The 16,990-nt window shown below is 44.1% G+C and overlaps 1 protein-coding gene across 3 annotated transcripts in view; it reads right to left on the bottom strand.

Moving 5' to 3' along the window:
• The window catches only part of LOC139389508 (chromodomain-helicase-DNA-binding protein 4-like), a 63,303-nt gene that overhangs the window by 32,452 nt on the left and 13,861 nt on the right, over positions 1 to 16,990 (bottom strand). For all 3 annotated transcript variants that reach the window (XM_071136344.1, XM_071136338.1, XM_071136332.1), the window contains exons 13-27: positions 11,716 to 11,927; positions 9,396 to 9,527; positions 9,112 to 9,211; positions 8,805 to 8,996; positions 8,133 to 8,333; positions 7,853 to 7,990; positions 4,722 to 4,843; positions 4,375 to 4,548; positions 3,956 to 4,097; positions 3,571 to 3,702; positions 3,348 to 3,465; positions 3,024 to 3,148; positions 2,851 to 2,943; positions 2,621 to 2,762; positions 2,250 to 2,425 (exon numbers count right to left, since the gene is read on the bottom strand). In XM_071136344.1, the coding sequence (XP_070992445.1) occupies positions 2,250 to 2,425; positions 2,621 to 2,762; positions 2,851 to 2,943; positions 3,024 to 3,148; positions 3,348 to 3,465; positions 3,571 to 3,702; positions 3,956 to 4,097; positions 4,375 to 4,548; positions 4,722 to 4,843; positions 7,853 to 7,990; positions 8,133 to 8,333; positions 8,805 to 8,996; positions 9,112 to 9,211; positions 9,396 to 9,527; positions 11,716 to 11,927 (2,199 nt within the window). The remainder of the gene's footprint in view (positions 1 to 2,249; positions 2,426 to 2,620; positions 2,763 to 2,850; positions 2,944 to 3,023; positions 3,149 to 3,347; positions 3,466 to 3,570; positions 3,703 to 3,955; positions 4,098 to 4,374; positions 4,549 to 4,721; positions 4,844 to 7,852; positions 7,991 to 8,132; positions 8,334 to 8,804; positions 8,997 to 9,111; positions 9,212 to 9,395; positions 9,528 to 11,715; positions 11,928 to 16,990) is intronic.

Here is a 16,990-nt window from a genome sequence, read left to right on the forward strand (position 1 = left end):
ACAGGTTAGCAATGATGGAAGAACTCGTAGGTTAGCAATGATGGAAGAACTCGTATACTAACACACACACAGGTTAGCAATGATGGAAGAACTCGTATACTAACTAACACACACACACAGGTTAGCAATGATGGAAGAACTCATATACTAACTAACACACAGGTTAGCAATGATGGAAGAACTCATAAATGAACTAACACACAGGTTAGCAATGATGGAAGAACTCGTACACTAACACACACACAGCTTAGCAATGATGGAAGAACTCGTATACTAACACACACACAGGTTAACAATGATGGAAGAACTCGTATACTAACACACACACACACACAGGTTTGCAATGATGGAAGAACTCATATACTAACACACACAGGTTAGCAATGATGGAAGAACTTATATACTAACTAACACACACAGGTTAGCAATGATGGAAGAACTCGTATACTAACACACACACACACACACAGGTTTGCAATGATGGAAGAACTCATATACTAACTAACACACACAGGTTAGCAATGATGGAAGAACTTATATACTAACTAACACACACAGGTTAGCAATGATGGAAGAACTCATATACTAACTAACACACACAGGTTTGCAATGATGGAAGAACTTGTATACTAACATACACACAGGTTAGCAATGATGGAATAACTTATATACTAACTAACACACACAGGTTAGCAATGATGGAAGAACTCATATACTAACTAACACACACAGGTTTGCAATGATGGAAGAACTCGTATACTAACATACACACAGGTTAGCAATGATGGAAGAACTCGTATACTAACATACACACAGGTTAGCAATGATGGAAGGACTCATATACTAACTAACACACACACACACACACACACACACAGGTTAGCAATGATGGAAGAACTCGTATACTAACTAACACACACAGGTTAGCAATGATGGAAGAACTCGTATACTAACACACACACACACACACACACACAGGTTTGCAATGATGGAAGAACTCATATACTAACTAACACACACAGGTTTGCAATGATGGAAGAACTTGTATACTAACTAACACACACACAGGTTAGCAATGATGGAAGAACTTGTATACTAACTAACACACACACACAGGTTAGCAATGATGGAAGAACTCGTATACTAACTAACACACACACAGGTTAGCAATGATGGAAGAACTCGTATACTAACATACACACAGGTTAGCAATGATGGAAGAACTCATAAACACACACACACACACACACACACACACACACACACACACACACACACACACACAGAACTGATACACAGGTTAGCAATGATAGAAGAACCCGTATACTACCTAACACACACACAGGTTAGCAATGATGGAAGAACTCGTATACTAAACACACACACAGGTTAGCAATGATGGAAGAACTCATATACTAACTAACACAAACAGGTTAGCAATGATGGAAGAACCCATATACTACCTAACACACACACACACACAGGTTAGCAATGATGGAAGAACTCGTATACTAACACACACAGGTTAGCAATAATGGAATAACTCATATACTAACTAACACACACAGGTTAGCAATGATGGAATAACTCATATACTAACTAACACACAGAGATTAGCAATGATGGAAGAACACATATACTAACTAACACACACACACAGGTTAGCAATGATGGAAGAACTCGTATACTACCTAACACACACACACACACACACACACACAGGTTAGCAATGATGGGAAGAACTCATATACTAACTAACACACACACACAGGTTAGCAATGATGGAAGAACTCGTATACTAACACACACACAGGTTAGCAATGATGGAAGAACTCATATACTAACTAACACACACAGGTTAGCAATGATGAGGAACTTGTGTTCTAACTAACACACACAAGTTAGCAATGATGAAGAACTGGTGTACTAACTAACACACACAGGTGAGCAATGATAGAAGAACTTGTGTACTAACGCACACACGGATTAGCAATGACGGAAGAACTAGTATACTAACGCACACACAAATACAAACACAGGTGAGCAATGATGGAAGAACTCGTATACTAACGCACACACACGTGAGCAATGATGGAATAACACGTATACAAATAAACACACACATACACAGGTTAGCAATGTTTGAAGAACTTGCATACAAACACATACAAGTGTAATAACACAGACTCAGAATTATGGGTCATCTCTCCTGTTCATCACCTTCCACAGTATCTCTCTCACACACACACCTCCTCCTCCTCGTCCTTGACGACGTATTGGGCCACTTTGAAGGAGCTGAGGTACTCGTTCATGCTCTGGATCTCTGTGTCCTCAGTGGACTCTGACTCCTGGTTCCTGTCCAGCAGTCTGTCTATGGCCTTGTCATCATAATGGATAACCTGGCTGTCATCCTCCTTGTTGTCCCCTGAGACGGAAAGGGACAAGGAAAGAGAGTGGCATACAATGAAAGAGTGTGTAAGAAAGACTGGAGAGGCCACACACCTAGTTTCCAGGTTGTTAGTTTGAAGGAAAACCAGCGGGCATTACGGCCCCCGACAACGGGAATGACTACCTGTTTGGAGTGGACTGACCTGGTTATGGTTAGTAGTTAGTGACTCACCCTCTCCCAGCTCGTCCTTGAACAGCTCCTCTGTTCCAAACTTGAGGATGTCATCCAGCTCCTGTTTAGACATGGAACCTGTCTTACTGCCCAGCCCAGGACGCACCACCAGGTGGGTCAACATCATCTTCTTCTTAGCCACCTGGAGGAGAGGATGAGAGGAGAATTAGTGTCTGTCTTTTACCTACCACTCTGTATGAGTCTGGTAGGCCTTGGTATATTGGGTTTACCTGAGTGATCCGCTCTTCCACAGACGCCTTGGTAACGAAGCGATAGATCATAACCTTCTTATTCTGACCAATCCTGTGAGCTCTGCTGAATGCCTGAGAGAGAGGGGAAGAGATTGGAAGAGGAGAGATGAGCAGGAGGCGTGCGTCATGTGTGTGTGTGTGTGTGTGTGTACCTGGATGTCGTTGTGGGGGTTCCAGTCGGAGTCGTAGATGACGACAGTATCGGCGGTTGCCAGATTGATGCCCAAACCTCCCGCTCTGGTAGAGAGCAGGAAGGCAAACTGAGGGGCGCCAGGAGCTGAGGAGAGAGAGAGAGAGGAGAAGGGAGAGAGAGAGAGGAGAAGGGAGAGAGAGAGAGGGGAGAAGGGAGAGAAAGAGGGAGGGAGGGGACAAAAGACAAATAGATACTTCCATTTAATATTTTTTCCCAGTTACAAGTTACTGTTCCAATTGTGCTGTTGTTAGTGTATCCATGAACCCATGTGTGTGTGTCTCACCGTTGAAGCGGTCGATGGCCTCCTGTCTCATGCCCCCCGTTACACCTCCATCAATCCTCTCGTACTTATAACCCTCGTTCTCCAGGAAGTCCTCCAGCAGGTCCAACATCTTAGTCATCTACCAAGAGACAGAGACAGTTAGAGTGTGTGTGTGTGTGTGTGTGTGTGTGTGTGTGTGTGTGTGTGTGTGTGTGTGTGTGTGTGTGTGTGTGTGTGTGTGTACCTGAGAGAAGACGAGCACTCTATGTCCTCCCTCCTTGAGTTTAACCATCATCTTTTGCAGCAGAGTCAGTTTCCCAGAAGCCCTTGTGAGGGCACTGCCCTCGTACATTCCGTTTGGAATCTTTGGCGCCTCCTGCAGGAAATCAATCAAACATCTGTCAATTCATTAATTAAAGCTCATCATCAAGCAGACTGCATCCAGATCAAAGCATCTTAACACATTCTGTTTAGTCCATTAGGTTTAGTTCTGGAAATATAACCAACAAAATCATATACATTCAAGACAACATTTACTCGTATACAAACACACAGACAGATCGATGCCCTCCTTCAAGCACCGAATCAATGGTATGGCCCATGTCTCAGAGAATGGGTTGAGATCGTACCATTGCGGCTCCGGGAAAGAGGTAGGGGTGGTTGCAACACTTCTTGAGGTCCATGACCACGTTGAGCAGGGACACTTGGTTTCCTCCTCCGCGGGTGTTCAGGGCGTCAAAGTTACGTGTCAAGATGAACTTGTAGTACTTCCTGCATCACACAATTAAATTAATACCAGAAAACAAGAAATAGAAGCCAACATGAGACTTCTGCAACACTACACTAATGATATTCAATCCTCTATTTACTTATTTTCTATACTTCTTCTCCACTCATTAGCATGTGCTAGCACTGATTGTACTGTATTGTTGAGGGAGATAGCAAGTAAGCATTTCGCTGCACCTTTTAGACCTGCTGTAAACTGTGTATGTGGCGAATTTGATTTGATTGCTAGTACAATCCTCCCCTCGTCCTCCTCATCACTTACTTCTGCATGGGGCTGAGCTCCACTCGTAGGATGAGCTCTGTCTTGGTGGGCATGTGTTTGAAGACGTCGGCCTTCAGTCTCCTGAGCATGTGTGGTCCCAGCATGTCATGCAACTTCTTGATCTGGTCTTCTTTGGCGATGTCAGCAAACTCTTCCAGGAATCCCTCTAGGTTACTGCAGAGCAGAGAGGGAGAGAAGAGGGGGGGGGGACTTTTGTTATTGTTTTGGTTACTGGATTTGTTCAAAAGGAAACATCAGGACTACAAAACACTAAACAATAGCAGCACTCACTCACACACACACACCCACACATACACCCACACCCACAGTAGTGTAGGCATACTGACTTGAATCTCACTGGGGTGAGGAAGTTGAGCAGGTGGAAGAGTTCCTCCAGGTTGTTCTGTAGAGGTGTACCAGTCAGCAGCAGCTTGTGCTGGAGAGGGTAGTTATTCAGAATCCTAAAGAACTACACAGAGAGAGAGATAGAGACAGCGTTTTATACTTCCGCTGTCCTCTTCACAAAACAGGGTGATCTCTCATCTTTGACAGGTTATAACCATAACTATACTAACAAACGCTGTATTCAGTATGCAAGGATATGTCATATTATAATGTTTATGGTACTGGTTATAAAAATAATGGTTATGGTACTGGTTATGACTATAATGTTTATGGTACTGGTTATGACTATAATGGTTATGGTACTGGTTATGACTATAATGGTTATGGTACTAGTTATGACTATAATGGTTATGGTACTGGTTATAAAAATAATGGTTATAAAAATAATGGTTATGATACTGGTTATGACTATAATGGTTATGATACTGGTTCTGCCTATAATGGTTATGGCTATAATGGTTCTGCATATAATGGTTATGGTACTGGTTATGGTACTGGTTCTGCCTATAATGGTTATGATACTGGTTCTGCCTATAATGGTTCTGCCTATAATGGTTATGGCTATAATGGTTATGGTACTGGTTATAAAAATAATGGTTATGGTACTGGTTATGGTACTGGTTATGTCTCTAATGGTTATGGTACTGGTTATGTCTCTAATGGTTATGGTACTGGTTATGACTATAATTGTTATGGTACTGGTTATGTCTCTAATGGTTATGACTAAAATGGTTATGGTACTGGTTATGTCTCTAATGGTTATGGTACTGGTTATGACTATAATGGTTATGGTACTGGTTATGACTATAATGGTTATGGTACTGGTTATGCTATAGTGGTTATGGTACTGGTTATGACTATAATGGTTATGGTACTGGTTATGACTATAATGGTTATGTCTCTAATGGTTATGGTACTAGTTATGACTATAATAGTTATGGTACTGGTTATGACTATAATGGTTATGGTACTGGTTATGTCTCTAATGGTTATTGTCCTGGTTATGACTATAATGGTTATGTCTCTAATGGTTATGGTACTAGTTATGACTATAATGGTTATGGTACTGGTTATGACTATAATGGTTATGGTACTGGTTATGTCTCTAATGGTTATGGTACTGGTTATGTCTCTAATGGTTATGGTACTGGTTATGACTATAATGGTTATGGTACTAGTTATGACTATAATGGTTATGGTACTGGTTATGGTACTGGTTATGACTATAATGGCTATGGCTATAATGGTTATTGTACTGGTTATGACTATAATGGTTATGGCTATAATGGTTATGGTACAGGTTATGACTATAATGGTTATGGTACTGGTTATGACTATAATGGCTATGACTATAATGTTTATGGCTATAATGGTTATGGCTATAATGGTTATGGTACTGGTTAAGACTATAATGGTTATGGTACTGGTTATGGCTATAATGGTTATGGTACTGGTTATGACTATAATGGTTATGGTACTGGTTATGACTATAATGGTTATGGTACTGGTTATGACTATAATGGTTATGGTACTGGTTATGACTATAATTGTTATGGTACTGGTTATGTCTCTAATGGTTATGACTAAAATGGTTATGGTACTGGTTATGTCTCTAATGGTTATGGTACTGGTTATGACTATAATGGTTATGGTACTGGTTATGACTATAATGGTTATGGTACTGGTTATGCTATAGTGGTTATGGTACTGGTTATGACTATAATGGTTATGGTACTGGTTATGACTATAATGGTTATGTCTCTAATGGTTATGGTACTAGTTATGACTATAATAGTTATGGTACTGGTTATGACTATAATGGTTATGGTACTGGTTATGTCTCTAATGGTTATTGTCCTGGTTATGACTATAATGGTTATGGTACTAGTTATGACTATAATGGTTATGGTACTGGTTATGACTATAATGGTTATGGTACTGGTTATGTCTCTAATGGTTATGGTACTGGTTATGTCTCTAATGGTTATGGTACTGGTTATGACTATAATGGTTATGGTACTAGTTATGACTATAATGGTTATGGTACTGGTTATGGTACTGGTTATGACTATAATGGCTATGGCTATAATGGTTATTGTACTGGTTATGACTATAATGGTTATGGCTATAATGGTTATGGTACAGGTTATGACTATAATGGTTATGGTACTGGTTATGACTATAATGGCTTTGACTATAATGTTTATGGCTATAATGGTTATGGTACTGGTTATGGCTATAATGGTTATGGTACTGGTTAAGACTATAATGGTTATGGTACTGGTTATGGCTATAATGGTTATGGTACTGGTTATGACTATAATGGTTATGGTACTGGTTATGACTATAATGGTTATGGTACTGGTTATGACTATAATGGTTATGGTACTGGTTAAGACTATAATGGTTATTGTACTGGTTATGACTATAATGGTTATGGTACTGGTTATGACTATAATGGTTATGGTACTGGTTATGACTATAATGGTTATGACTATAATGGTTATGACTATAGTGGTTATGACTATAGTGGTTATGGTACTGGTTATGACTATAATGGTTATGGTACTGGTTATGGCTATAATGGTTATGGTACTGGTTATGACTATAATGGTTATGGTACTGGTTATGACTATAATGGTTATGGTACTGGTTATGACTATAATGGTTATGACTAATGGTTATGACTATAACGGTTATGGTACTGGTTATGGTACTGGTTATGACTATAATGGTTATGACTAATGGTTATGACTATAATGGTTATGGTACTGGTTAAGACTATAATGGTTATTGTACTGGTTATGACTATAATGGTTATGGTACTGGTTATGACTATAATGGTTATGACTATAGTGGTTATGGTACTGGTTATGACTATAATGGTTATGGTACTGGTTATGGCTATAATGGTTATGGTACTGGTTATGACTATAATGGTTATGGTACTGGTTATGACTATAATGGTTATGACTAATGGTTATGACTATAACGGTTATGGTACTGGTTAAGACTATAATGGTTATTGTACTGGTTATGACTATAATGGTTATTGTACTGGTGTGTGTTTGACCTTTGACTGGTTGTTCTTCAGCCTGTGTGCCTCATCCACCACCAGACAGGCCCAGTCTATGGAGCCCAGCACAGCCTGGTCTATAGTGATCAGCTCATAGGACGTCAGCAGGACATGGAACTTCACCGAGGAGTCTTTCTGCAGGGGGACAGAGCGAGAGGGAGGGGGCAGAGGATTAGGAGGTAACAATAAAGATACAATGAGAAAAAAATCAACAACAACAACAAACATGACTGCACATTATCAGTCTCCCCATCCTCCCATCCCACTCGTCTCTCACCTTCATCTTAGAGGCCTTCTTGCCCCCCCGGATGGCATTACCCTCGAAGGAGAACTCGTTTTCTCTGATGACGGCTCTGCTGTCCTTGTCTCCTACGTAGGTCACCACGTACATGTCCGGGGCCCACAACTCAAACTCTCTCTCCCAGTTAATGATGGTGGACAGGGGGGCGCTCACCAGGAACGGGCCCTTTGAATGACCCTGGAGAGGTGGAAGATCAGGGGTTAATAGGTGAGTGAGTAAAACACTTCAGGTGAATCAGAAAAGAGAAGTGCCTAAGTCTGATTTAGATGCTCTGCCCTTATCCCCTAACATTGGACTGATCATTCACGTCGCTAGGTATTTAGCAGTAGGGTAATAACTCAACCTAGCCTTCTGATAAAACTAGGTGGACTTTGCTTGTATTTGTCCCAGCCTGCCTTTAGGACAGAGTCCCTCTTTTTGGACTAGTTCCCTTTAATGGGCGGTTTTATTGTTTGTCCAGGGTTTGGCAGTACCCCTACTGAAATTATTGACAAGGGAAGGCAGACTGGACGAGAGACACAAACGTACATACACACAACATATCTCTTTCACACACACACTCTGAAACACATCGCTGTGGAATCAGATGACCACATCCTTTTGCCTATCCAGCACACACAGACCCCAATACAGACCCTACCAACACACCTCTTTGTAGAGTGAGTAGAGGAAGACAGCGGTCTGGACAGTCTTGCCTAGACCCATCTCATCAGCCAGTATAGTGTCAGTGGCCTGAGCCCAGGAGAAACGCAGCCAGTTGAGACCCTCCAGCTGGTAGGGGTGCAGCGTTCCCCCTGTAGTGTCCAGGTAGTCTGGCTGATGGTCAAACTTGATGGTGGGCTGGAGGGGAAGTGGAAGATAAACATCTTCAATTACATCACAGAATCATGAATCAATGTGAATTGGAGATTTGGACGATTCACATGAAAAGGAACAAGGAAGTACCCGTACTTACATCCACCACAGGGTTAGCAGGGGGTTTCTCACTCTTCTTCACTTTAGCTATCTTCTTCAGCTTCTTACCAGGCCTGCCCTCATCTCCCAACATCAACTCTCTGAGAGAGAGAGATGGAAGAGGGGGAAGGTAGAGAAATATGAAAGACATGAAAAGGATTAGATTATTGCTTCAGGTTACTCTAGGTTGCTATAGGCAGAGTTGTCAGAGTTTTGTGTGCATGCAAGGGTGAGTATGTGCATGTTTGTGTGTGTGTGTGTGTGTGTGTGTGTGTGTGTGTGCACCTGTGGTTCCAGTAGGTCTGCTTGTATTGGTCATACTCTGGTATGTCCATCTCCTCACTCTCCCAGGAGGCCTGGTCGTAGGCCAGATCCCTCCACTTGATCAGGTAGTGCACGTTGTTCCTCTTATCCACACTGGAGAGAGGAGGAGAGAGGAAGGAGAATGATGATATTATGGTTTACATCTGTATTGATACAAATAGGGTACAGAGGTGTTAAACAAATTATTGCCATTTTTACAACAAATAAACAGCCTTTTCCTTTACAGAACTGACTTTGACACGCCTGTGTGTGTGTGTGTGTGTGTGTGTGTGTGTGTGTGTGTGTGTGTGTGTGTGTGTGTGTGTGTGTGTGTGTGTGTGTGTATCCCAGGTGTGTGTGTGTGTGTGTGTTAGCGTGTGTATCCCAGGTGTGCGTGTTAGCGTGTGTATCCCAGGTGTGTGTGTGTGTTAGCGTGTGTATCCCAGGTGTGTGTGTGTGTTAGCGTGTGTATCCCAGGCTTGTGTGTGTGTTAGCGTGTGTATCCCAGGCTTGTGTGTGTGTTAGCGTGTGTATCCCAGGTGTGCATGTTAGCGTGTGTATCCCAGGTGTGTGCGTGTGTGTGTTAGCGTGTGTATCCCGGGTGTGTGTGTGTGTTAGCGTGTGTATCCCAGGTGTGTGTGTGTGTTATTGTGTGTATCCCAGGTGTGTGTATCCCAGGTGTGTGTGTTAGCGTGTGTATCCCAGGTGTGTGTGTGTTAGCGTGTGTATCCCAGGCGTGTGTGTGTTAGCGTGTGTATCCCAGGTGTGTGTGTGTTAGCGTGTGTATCCCAGGTGTGCATGTTAGCGTGTGTATCCCAGGTGTGTGAGTGTGTGTGTTAGCGTGTGTCTACTGCAATGCTCTACTTTCCGGCTACCTGGATAAAGCACTAAATAAACTTCAGTTAGTGCTAAATACGGCTGCTAGAATCCTGACTAGAACCAAAAAATGTGATCATATTACTCCAGTGCTAGCCAATCTACACTGGCTTCCTGTCAAAGCAAGGGCTGATTTCAAGGTTTTACTGCTAACCTACAAAGCATTACATGGGCTTGCTCCTACCTATCTCTCTAATTTGGTCCTGCCGTACATACCTACACGTACGCTACGGTCTCAAGACGCAGGCCTCCTAATTGTCCTTAGAATTTCTAAGCAAACAGCTGGAGGCAGGGCTTTCTCCTATAGAGCTCCATTTTTATGGAACGGTCTGCCTACCCATGTCAGAGACGCAAACTCGGTCTCAACCTTTAAGTCTTTACTGAAGACTTATCTCTTCAGTGGGTCATATGATTGAGTGTAGTCTGGCCCAGGAGTGGGAAGGTGAACGGAAAGGCTCTGGAGCAACGAACCGCCCTTGCTGTCTCTGCCTGGCCGGTTACCCTCTTTCCACTGGGATTCTCTGCCTCTAGCAATATTACAGGGGCTGAGTCACTGGCTTACTGGGGCTCTCTCATGCCATCCCTGGAAGGGGTGCGTCACCTGAGTGGGTTGATTCACTGATGTGGTCATCCTGTCTGGGTTGGCGCCCCCCCCCCCTTGGGTTGTGCCGTGGCGGAGGTCTTTGTGGGCTATACTCAGCCTTGTCTCAGGATGGTAAGTTGGTGGTTGAAGATATCCCTCTAGTGGTGTGGGGGCTGTGCTTTGGCAAAGTGGGTGGGGTTATATCCTTCCTGTTTGGCCCTGTCCGGGGGTGTCCTCGGATGGGGCCACAGTGTCTCCTGACCCCTCCTGTCTCAGCCTCCAGTATTTATGCTGCAGTAGTTTATGTGTCGGGGGCTAGGGTCAGTTTGTTATATCTGGAGTACTTCTCCTGTCCTATTCGGTGTCCTGTGTGAATCTAAGTGTGCGTTCTCTAATTCTCTCCTTCTCTCTTTCTCTCTCTCGGAGGACCTGAGCCCTAGGACCATGCCCCAGGACTACCTGACATGATGACTCCTTGCTGTCCCCAGTCCACCTGGCCGTGCTGCTGCTCCAGTTTCAACTGTTCTGCCTTATTATTATTCGACCATGCTGGTCATTTATGAACATTTGAACATCTTGGCCATGTTCTGTTATAATCTCCACCCGGCACAGCCAGAAGAGGACTGGCCACCCCACATAGCCTGGTTCCTCTCTAGGTTTCTTCCTAGGTTTTGGCCTTTCTAGGGAGTTTTTCCTAGCCACCGTGCTTCTACACCTGCATTGCTTGCTGTTTGGGGTTTTAGGCTGGGTTTCTGTACAGCACTTTGAGATATCGGCTGATGTACGAAGGGCTATATAAATACATTTGATTTGATTTATCCCAGGTGCCTGTGTGTGCGCTACCTGTGGTTGAGGATGCGGTGGATCATGAGCCACTCCATCTTGACTCCGTAACGGTAGAACTCCTCCTCCATGTGAACATACAGGGGGTCCTTGTTCTTCCTCTTAGTGCTCTTGTCATCGTCCCCCTCCCCTCCGAAGTCCACCAGCGGGGGCTCGTCCATGTCTGTCTTCCTCTGGTAGTTACGGAACATCACCTGGCAGTTCAGCTCCAACTGGGGGGAGGGAGGGAGGGAAAAGAGTGAAGAGGGTAAAAGATGAGTCTACTCTCTATTTAGTACATAAGGATGAAGACATTGAGCCTAGGGCTGTTGCGGTGACCGTTTTACCGCCACACCAGCAGTCATGACGGCAGTAAAATTCCACAAGACCGTTGAGTTACAGTAATCTCCTTTTATGCACTCTGGACATGCTTTGGTAGTACCCAACTTACTAACTACCATCAGCTCCTAATGGCTTGGTACTCAGGGCTCTATTGTCCCTCCATCAGGTCCTAATGGCCTAGTACTCAGGGCTCCATTAGGTCACTAATGGTCTGGTACTCGGGGCTCTATTGTCCCTCCATCAGGTCCTAATGGCCTAGTACTCAGGGCTCCATTGTCCCTCCATGAGGTCCTAATGGTCTGGTACTCAGGGCTCTATTGTCCCTCCATCAGGTCCTAATGGTCTGGTACTAAGGGCTCTATTGTCCCTCTATCAGGTCCTAATGGCCTGGTACTCAGGGCTCTATTGTCCCTCCATGAGGTCCTAATGGTCTGGTACTCAGGGCTCTATTGTCCCTCCATCAGGTCCTAATGGTCTGGTACTAAGGGCTCTATTGTCCCTCCATCAGGTCCTAATGGCCTGGTACTCAGGGCTCTACAGTCCCTCCATCAGGTCCTAATGGTCTGGTACTAAGGGCTCTATTGTCCCTCCATCAGGTCCTAATGGCCTGGTACTCAGGGCTCTACAGTCCCTCCATCAGGTCCTAATGACCTGGTACTCAGGGCTCTATTGTCCCTCCATCAGGTCCTAATGGCCTGGTACTAAGGGCTCTATTGTCCCTCCATCAGGTCCTAATGGCCTGGTACTAAGGGCTCTATTGTCCCTCCATCAGGTCCTAATGGCCTGGTACTAAGGGCTCTACAGTCCCTCCATCAGGTCCTAATGACCTGGTACTCAGGTCTCTATTGTCCCTCCATCAGGTCCTAATGGCCTGGTACTAAGGGCTCTATTGTCCCTCCATCAGGTCCTAATGGCCTGGTACTAAGGGCTCTATTGTCCCTCCATCAGGTCCTAATGGCCTGGTACTCAGGGCTCTACAGTCCCTCCATCAGGTCCTAATGACCTGGTACTCAGGGCTCTATTGTCCCTCCATCAGGTCCTAATGGCCTGGTACTCAGGGCTCTACAGTCCCTCCATCAGGTCCTAATGGTCTGGTACTAAGGGCTCTATTGTCCCTCCATCAGGTCCTAATGGCCTGGTACTCAGGGCTCTACAGTCCCTCCATCAGGTCCTAATGGCCTGGTACTCAGGGCTCTACAGTCCCTCTATCAGGTCCTAATGGCCTGGTACTCAGGGCTCTACAGTCCCTCCATCAGGTCCTAATGGCCTGGTACTCAGGGCTCTATTGTCCCTCCATCAGGTCCTAATGGTCTGGTACTCAGGGCTCTACAGTCCCTCCATCAGGTCCTAATGACCTGGTACTCAGGGCTCTATTGTCCCTCCATCAGGTCCTAATGGTCTGGTACTCAGGGCTCTACAGTCCCTCCATCAGGTCCTAATGACCTGGTACTCAGGGCTCTATTGTCCCTCCATCAGGTCCTAATGGCCTGGTACTCAGGGCTCTACAGTCCCTCCATCAGGTCCTAATGGTCTGGTACTAAGGGCTCTATTGTCCCTCCATCAGGTCCTAATGGCCTGGTACTCAGGGCTCTACAGTCCCTCCATCAGGTCCTAATGACCTGGTACTCAGGGCTCTACAGTCCCTCCATCAGGTCCTAATGACCTGGTACTCAGGGCTCTATTGTCCCTCTAACCACTCTGACATGCAAATGCAATAGAAAATCACATCAAACACATCATCAAAACAGAAGGCCTACCATACTTTTAAAACTCACCTCACTGTGATGATCAATGTGAAGAAACAAGTTTTAACAGCAGGTTGAAATAGTATAAAACATGGTTGTTGTGGATGTTGTTTCAAAGCCTAACATAACAAAATGGACAGCGCTTTCTCAGGTGATGAGTAATTCAAAACAACCAAACGCATATTTGAGTTTATGCATAGGCTTATTACCCCAAGCTGAAAAAAAAAATCAATTAAAATGATGATTGTGTCTTTACAATACATTTACTACCGCATATTAAACATAAAACAAAACTGATTTAAGATGTCTTTGGTACATAATGAGTCTAGCCTAATAAATTTGAGTAATTGCCTTTGAGTGTGGACTGCATTATTATTATTTTTAAATGTTTTATTTAACCTTTATTTAACTAGGCAAGTCAGTTAAGAACAAATTCATATTTACAATGACCGCCTACCGGGGAACAGTGGGTTAACTGCCTTCTTCAGGGGCAGAATGACAGATTTTTACCTTGTCAGCTCGGGGATTCGATCCAGCAACCTTTCGGTTACTGACCCAACACTCTAACCAGTAGGCTACCTGCCGCGTTGAGTGAAATAAGTGTTCTTAGAATTCTTTCTCAGCTGCTCATATTAAGCAATTTAGTTTAGTTTTTTTAAATTTAGTTTTTTTCTGTATTATTTCTTACATTGTTAGCCCAGAAAATCTAAAGTATTATTGCATACAGCCAGGAAGAACTATTGGATTTAAGAGCGACGTCAACTTACCAACATTACGACCAGGAATACGACTTTCCCGAAGCGGATCCTTTGTTCACCACCTGGGACAGTGGATCTAATCCCAGCAGCCGACCCAAAACAATGTCGCCGTAGAAGAGGCATACGGGCCGGCCTCCTGGTCAGGCTCTGTAGGCGTGCACACCGCCCACCGCTTCCGAGTATACTACTCACCAATGTCCAGTCTCTTGACAACAAGGTAGACGAAATTGCCTTCCAGAGAGACATCAAGGACTGTAACATCCTCTGTTTCACGGAAACATGGCTCTCTTGGGATACGTTGTCGGAGTCGGTTCAGCCACCGGGCATCTTCATGCATCGCACTGACAGAGATAAACACCTCTCTGGGAAGAAGAAGGGCGGGGTGTACAGTCGTGGCCAAAAGTTTTGAGAATGACACAAATATTAATTTTCACAAAGTCTGCTGCCTGAGTTTGTATGATGGCAATTTGCATATACTCCAGAATGTTATGAAGAGTGATCAGATGAATTGCAATTAATTGCAAAGTCCCTCTTTGCCATGCAAATGAACTGAATCCCCAAAAAACATTTCCACTGCATTTCCGCCCTGCCACAAAAGGACCAGCTGACATCATGTCAGTGATTCTCTCGTTAACACAGGTGTGAGTGTTGACAAGGCTGTCGTGCTGATTGAGTTCGAATAACAGACTGGAAGCTTCAAAAGGAGGGTGGTGCTTGGAATCATTGTTCTTCCTCTTTCAACCATGGTTACCTGCAAGGAAACACGTGCCGTCATCATAGCTTTGCACAAAAAGGGCTATTGCTGCCAGTAACATGCTGACCAGACCGGGTCACGTCGCGTGCGCCGCAAAATAAAATAATAGTCATTCCTATTTCTGACACAGATCGCGCTATAAGTCATGCCTCTCCCATCTCCTCATTGGTTTATAGAAGCAGGTAAGTGCCATCTCCTCATTGGTTATACCCACGTGGGTGATTGAAATACGAACTTTGTTGCCGGTTGTCGTGGTAATACTATGAAAGTTTAGATGGATCACCAAATAAGTTCAAAGATGAAAAAGCCTGGAAGGAGGAGAGATGACTAGAAACGATTCGGTTGGCCGTTTTATGTGTGGATTAATTGTCAGAGTAGAGGTCCTTGTGCATTTCAGGTAAAATAACAACTCAATGTTTATACCCCAGGACAAATTAGCTAGCAACAGCAAGATAGCTAAATAGGCCAAATTAGCTAGCAAGTGCAAGCTAACTAGCTAAAATGCCATACATGTTTAATGCTCTCCGACCTGTCCCCAAATTAATGTCATTGGTTCAGAGTTTGTTTTGATATTTTAACCTGCGTGTCGTGATTGCGTTTGGTGTAGAGGGACAAAATATATGTATGCACGATAGCGCAAGCGCGCAGCCGGTTTGGGTTCCGTGTAAGATTGCACCTAAATCAACCATTTATCGGATCATCAAGAACTTAAAGGAGAGCGGTTCAATTGTTGTGAAGAAGGCTTCAGGGCGCCCAAGAAAGTCCAGCAAGCGCCAGGACCTTCTCCTAAAGTTGATTCAGCTGCGGGACCGGGGCACCACCAGTAGAGAGCTTGCTCAGGAATGGCAGCAGGCAGGTGTGAGTGCAAGACTTTTGGAGGATGGCCTGGTGTCAAGAAGGGCAGCAAAGAAGCCACTTCTCTCCAGGAAAACATCAGGGACAGACTGATATTCTGCAAAAGTTACAGGGATTGGACTGCTGAGGACTGGGGTAAAGTGATTTTCTCAGATGAATCCCCTTTCCGATTGTTTGGGGCATCTTGTCCGGAGAAGGCAAGGTGAGAGCTACCATCAGTCCTGTGTCATGCCAACAGTAAAGCATCTTGAGACCATTCATGTGTGGGGTTGCTTCTCAGCCAAGGGAGTGGGCTCACTCACAATTTTGCCTAACACCACAGCCATGAATAAAGAATGGTATCAACACATCCTCCAAGAGAAACTTCTCCCAACCATCCAGGAACAGTTTGGTGACAAACAATGCCTTTTCCAGCATGATGGAGCACCTTGCCATAAGGCAAAAGTGATAACTAAGTGGCTCGGGGTCCATGGCCAGGAAACTCCCCAGACCTTAATCCCATTGAGAACTTGTGGTCAATCCTCAAGTGGCGGGTGGACAAACAAAAACCCACAAATTCTGACAAACTCCAAGCATTGATTACGCAAGAATGGGCTGAATCAGTCAGGATGTGGCCCAGAAGTTAATTGACAGCATGCCAGGGCAGATTGCAGAGGTCTTGAAAAAGGTTCAACACTGCAAATATTGACTCTTTGCATCAACTTCATGTAATTGTCAATAAAAGCCTTTGACACTTATGAAATGCTTGTAACTATACTTCAGTATTCCATATTAACATCTGACAAAAATATCTAAAGACACTGAAGCAGCAAACTTTGTGGAAATTAATATGTGTCATTCTC

This window comes from Oncorhynchus clarkii, chromosome 3 (genome assembly GCF_045791955.1).
Source record: "Oncorhynchus clarkii lewisi isolate Uvic-CL-2024 chromosome 3, UVic_Ocla_1.0, whole genome shotgun sequence".
Taxonomy (NCBI): domain Eukaryota; kingdom Metazoa; phylum Chordata; class Actinopteri; order Salmoniformes; family Salmonidae; genus Oncorhynchus; species Oncorhynchus clarkii.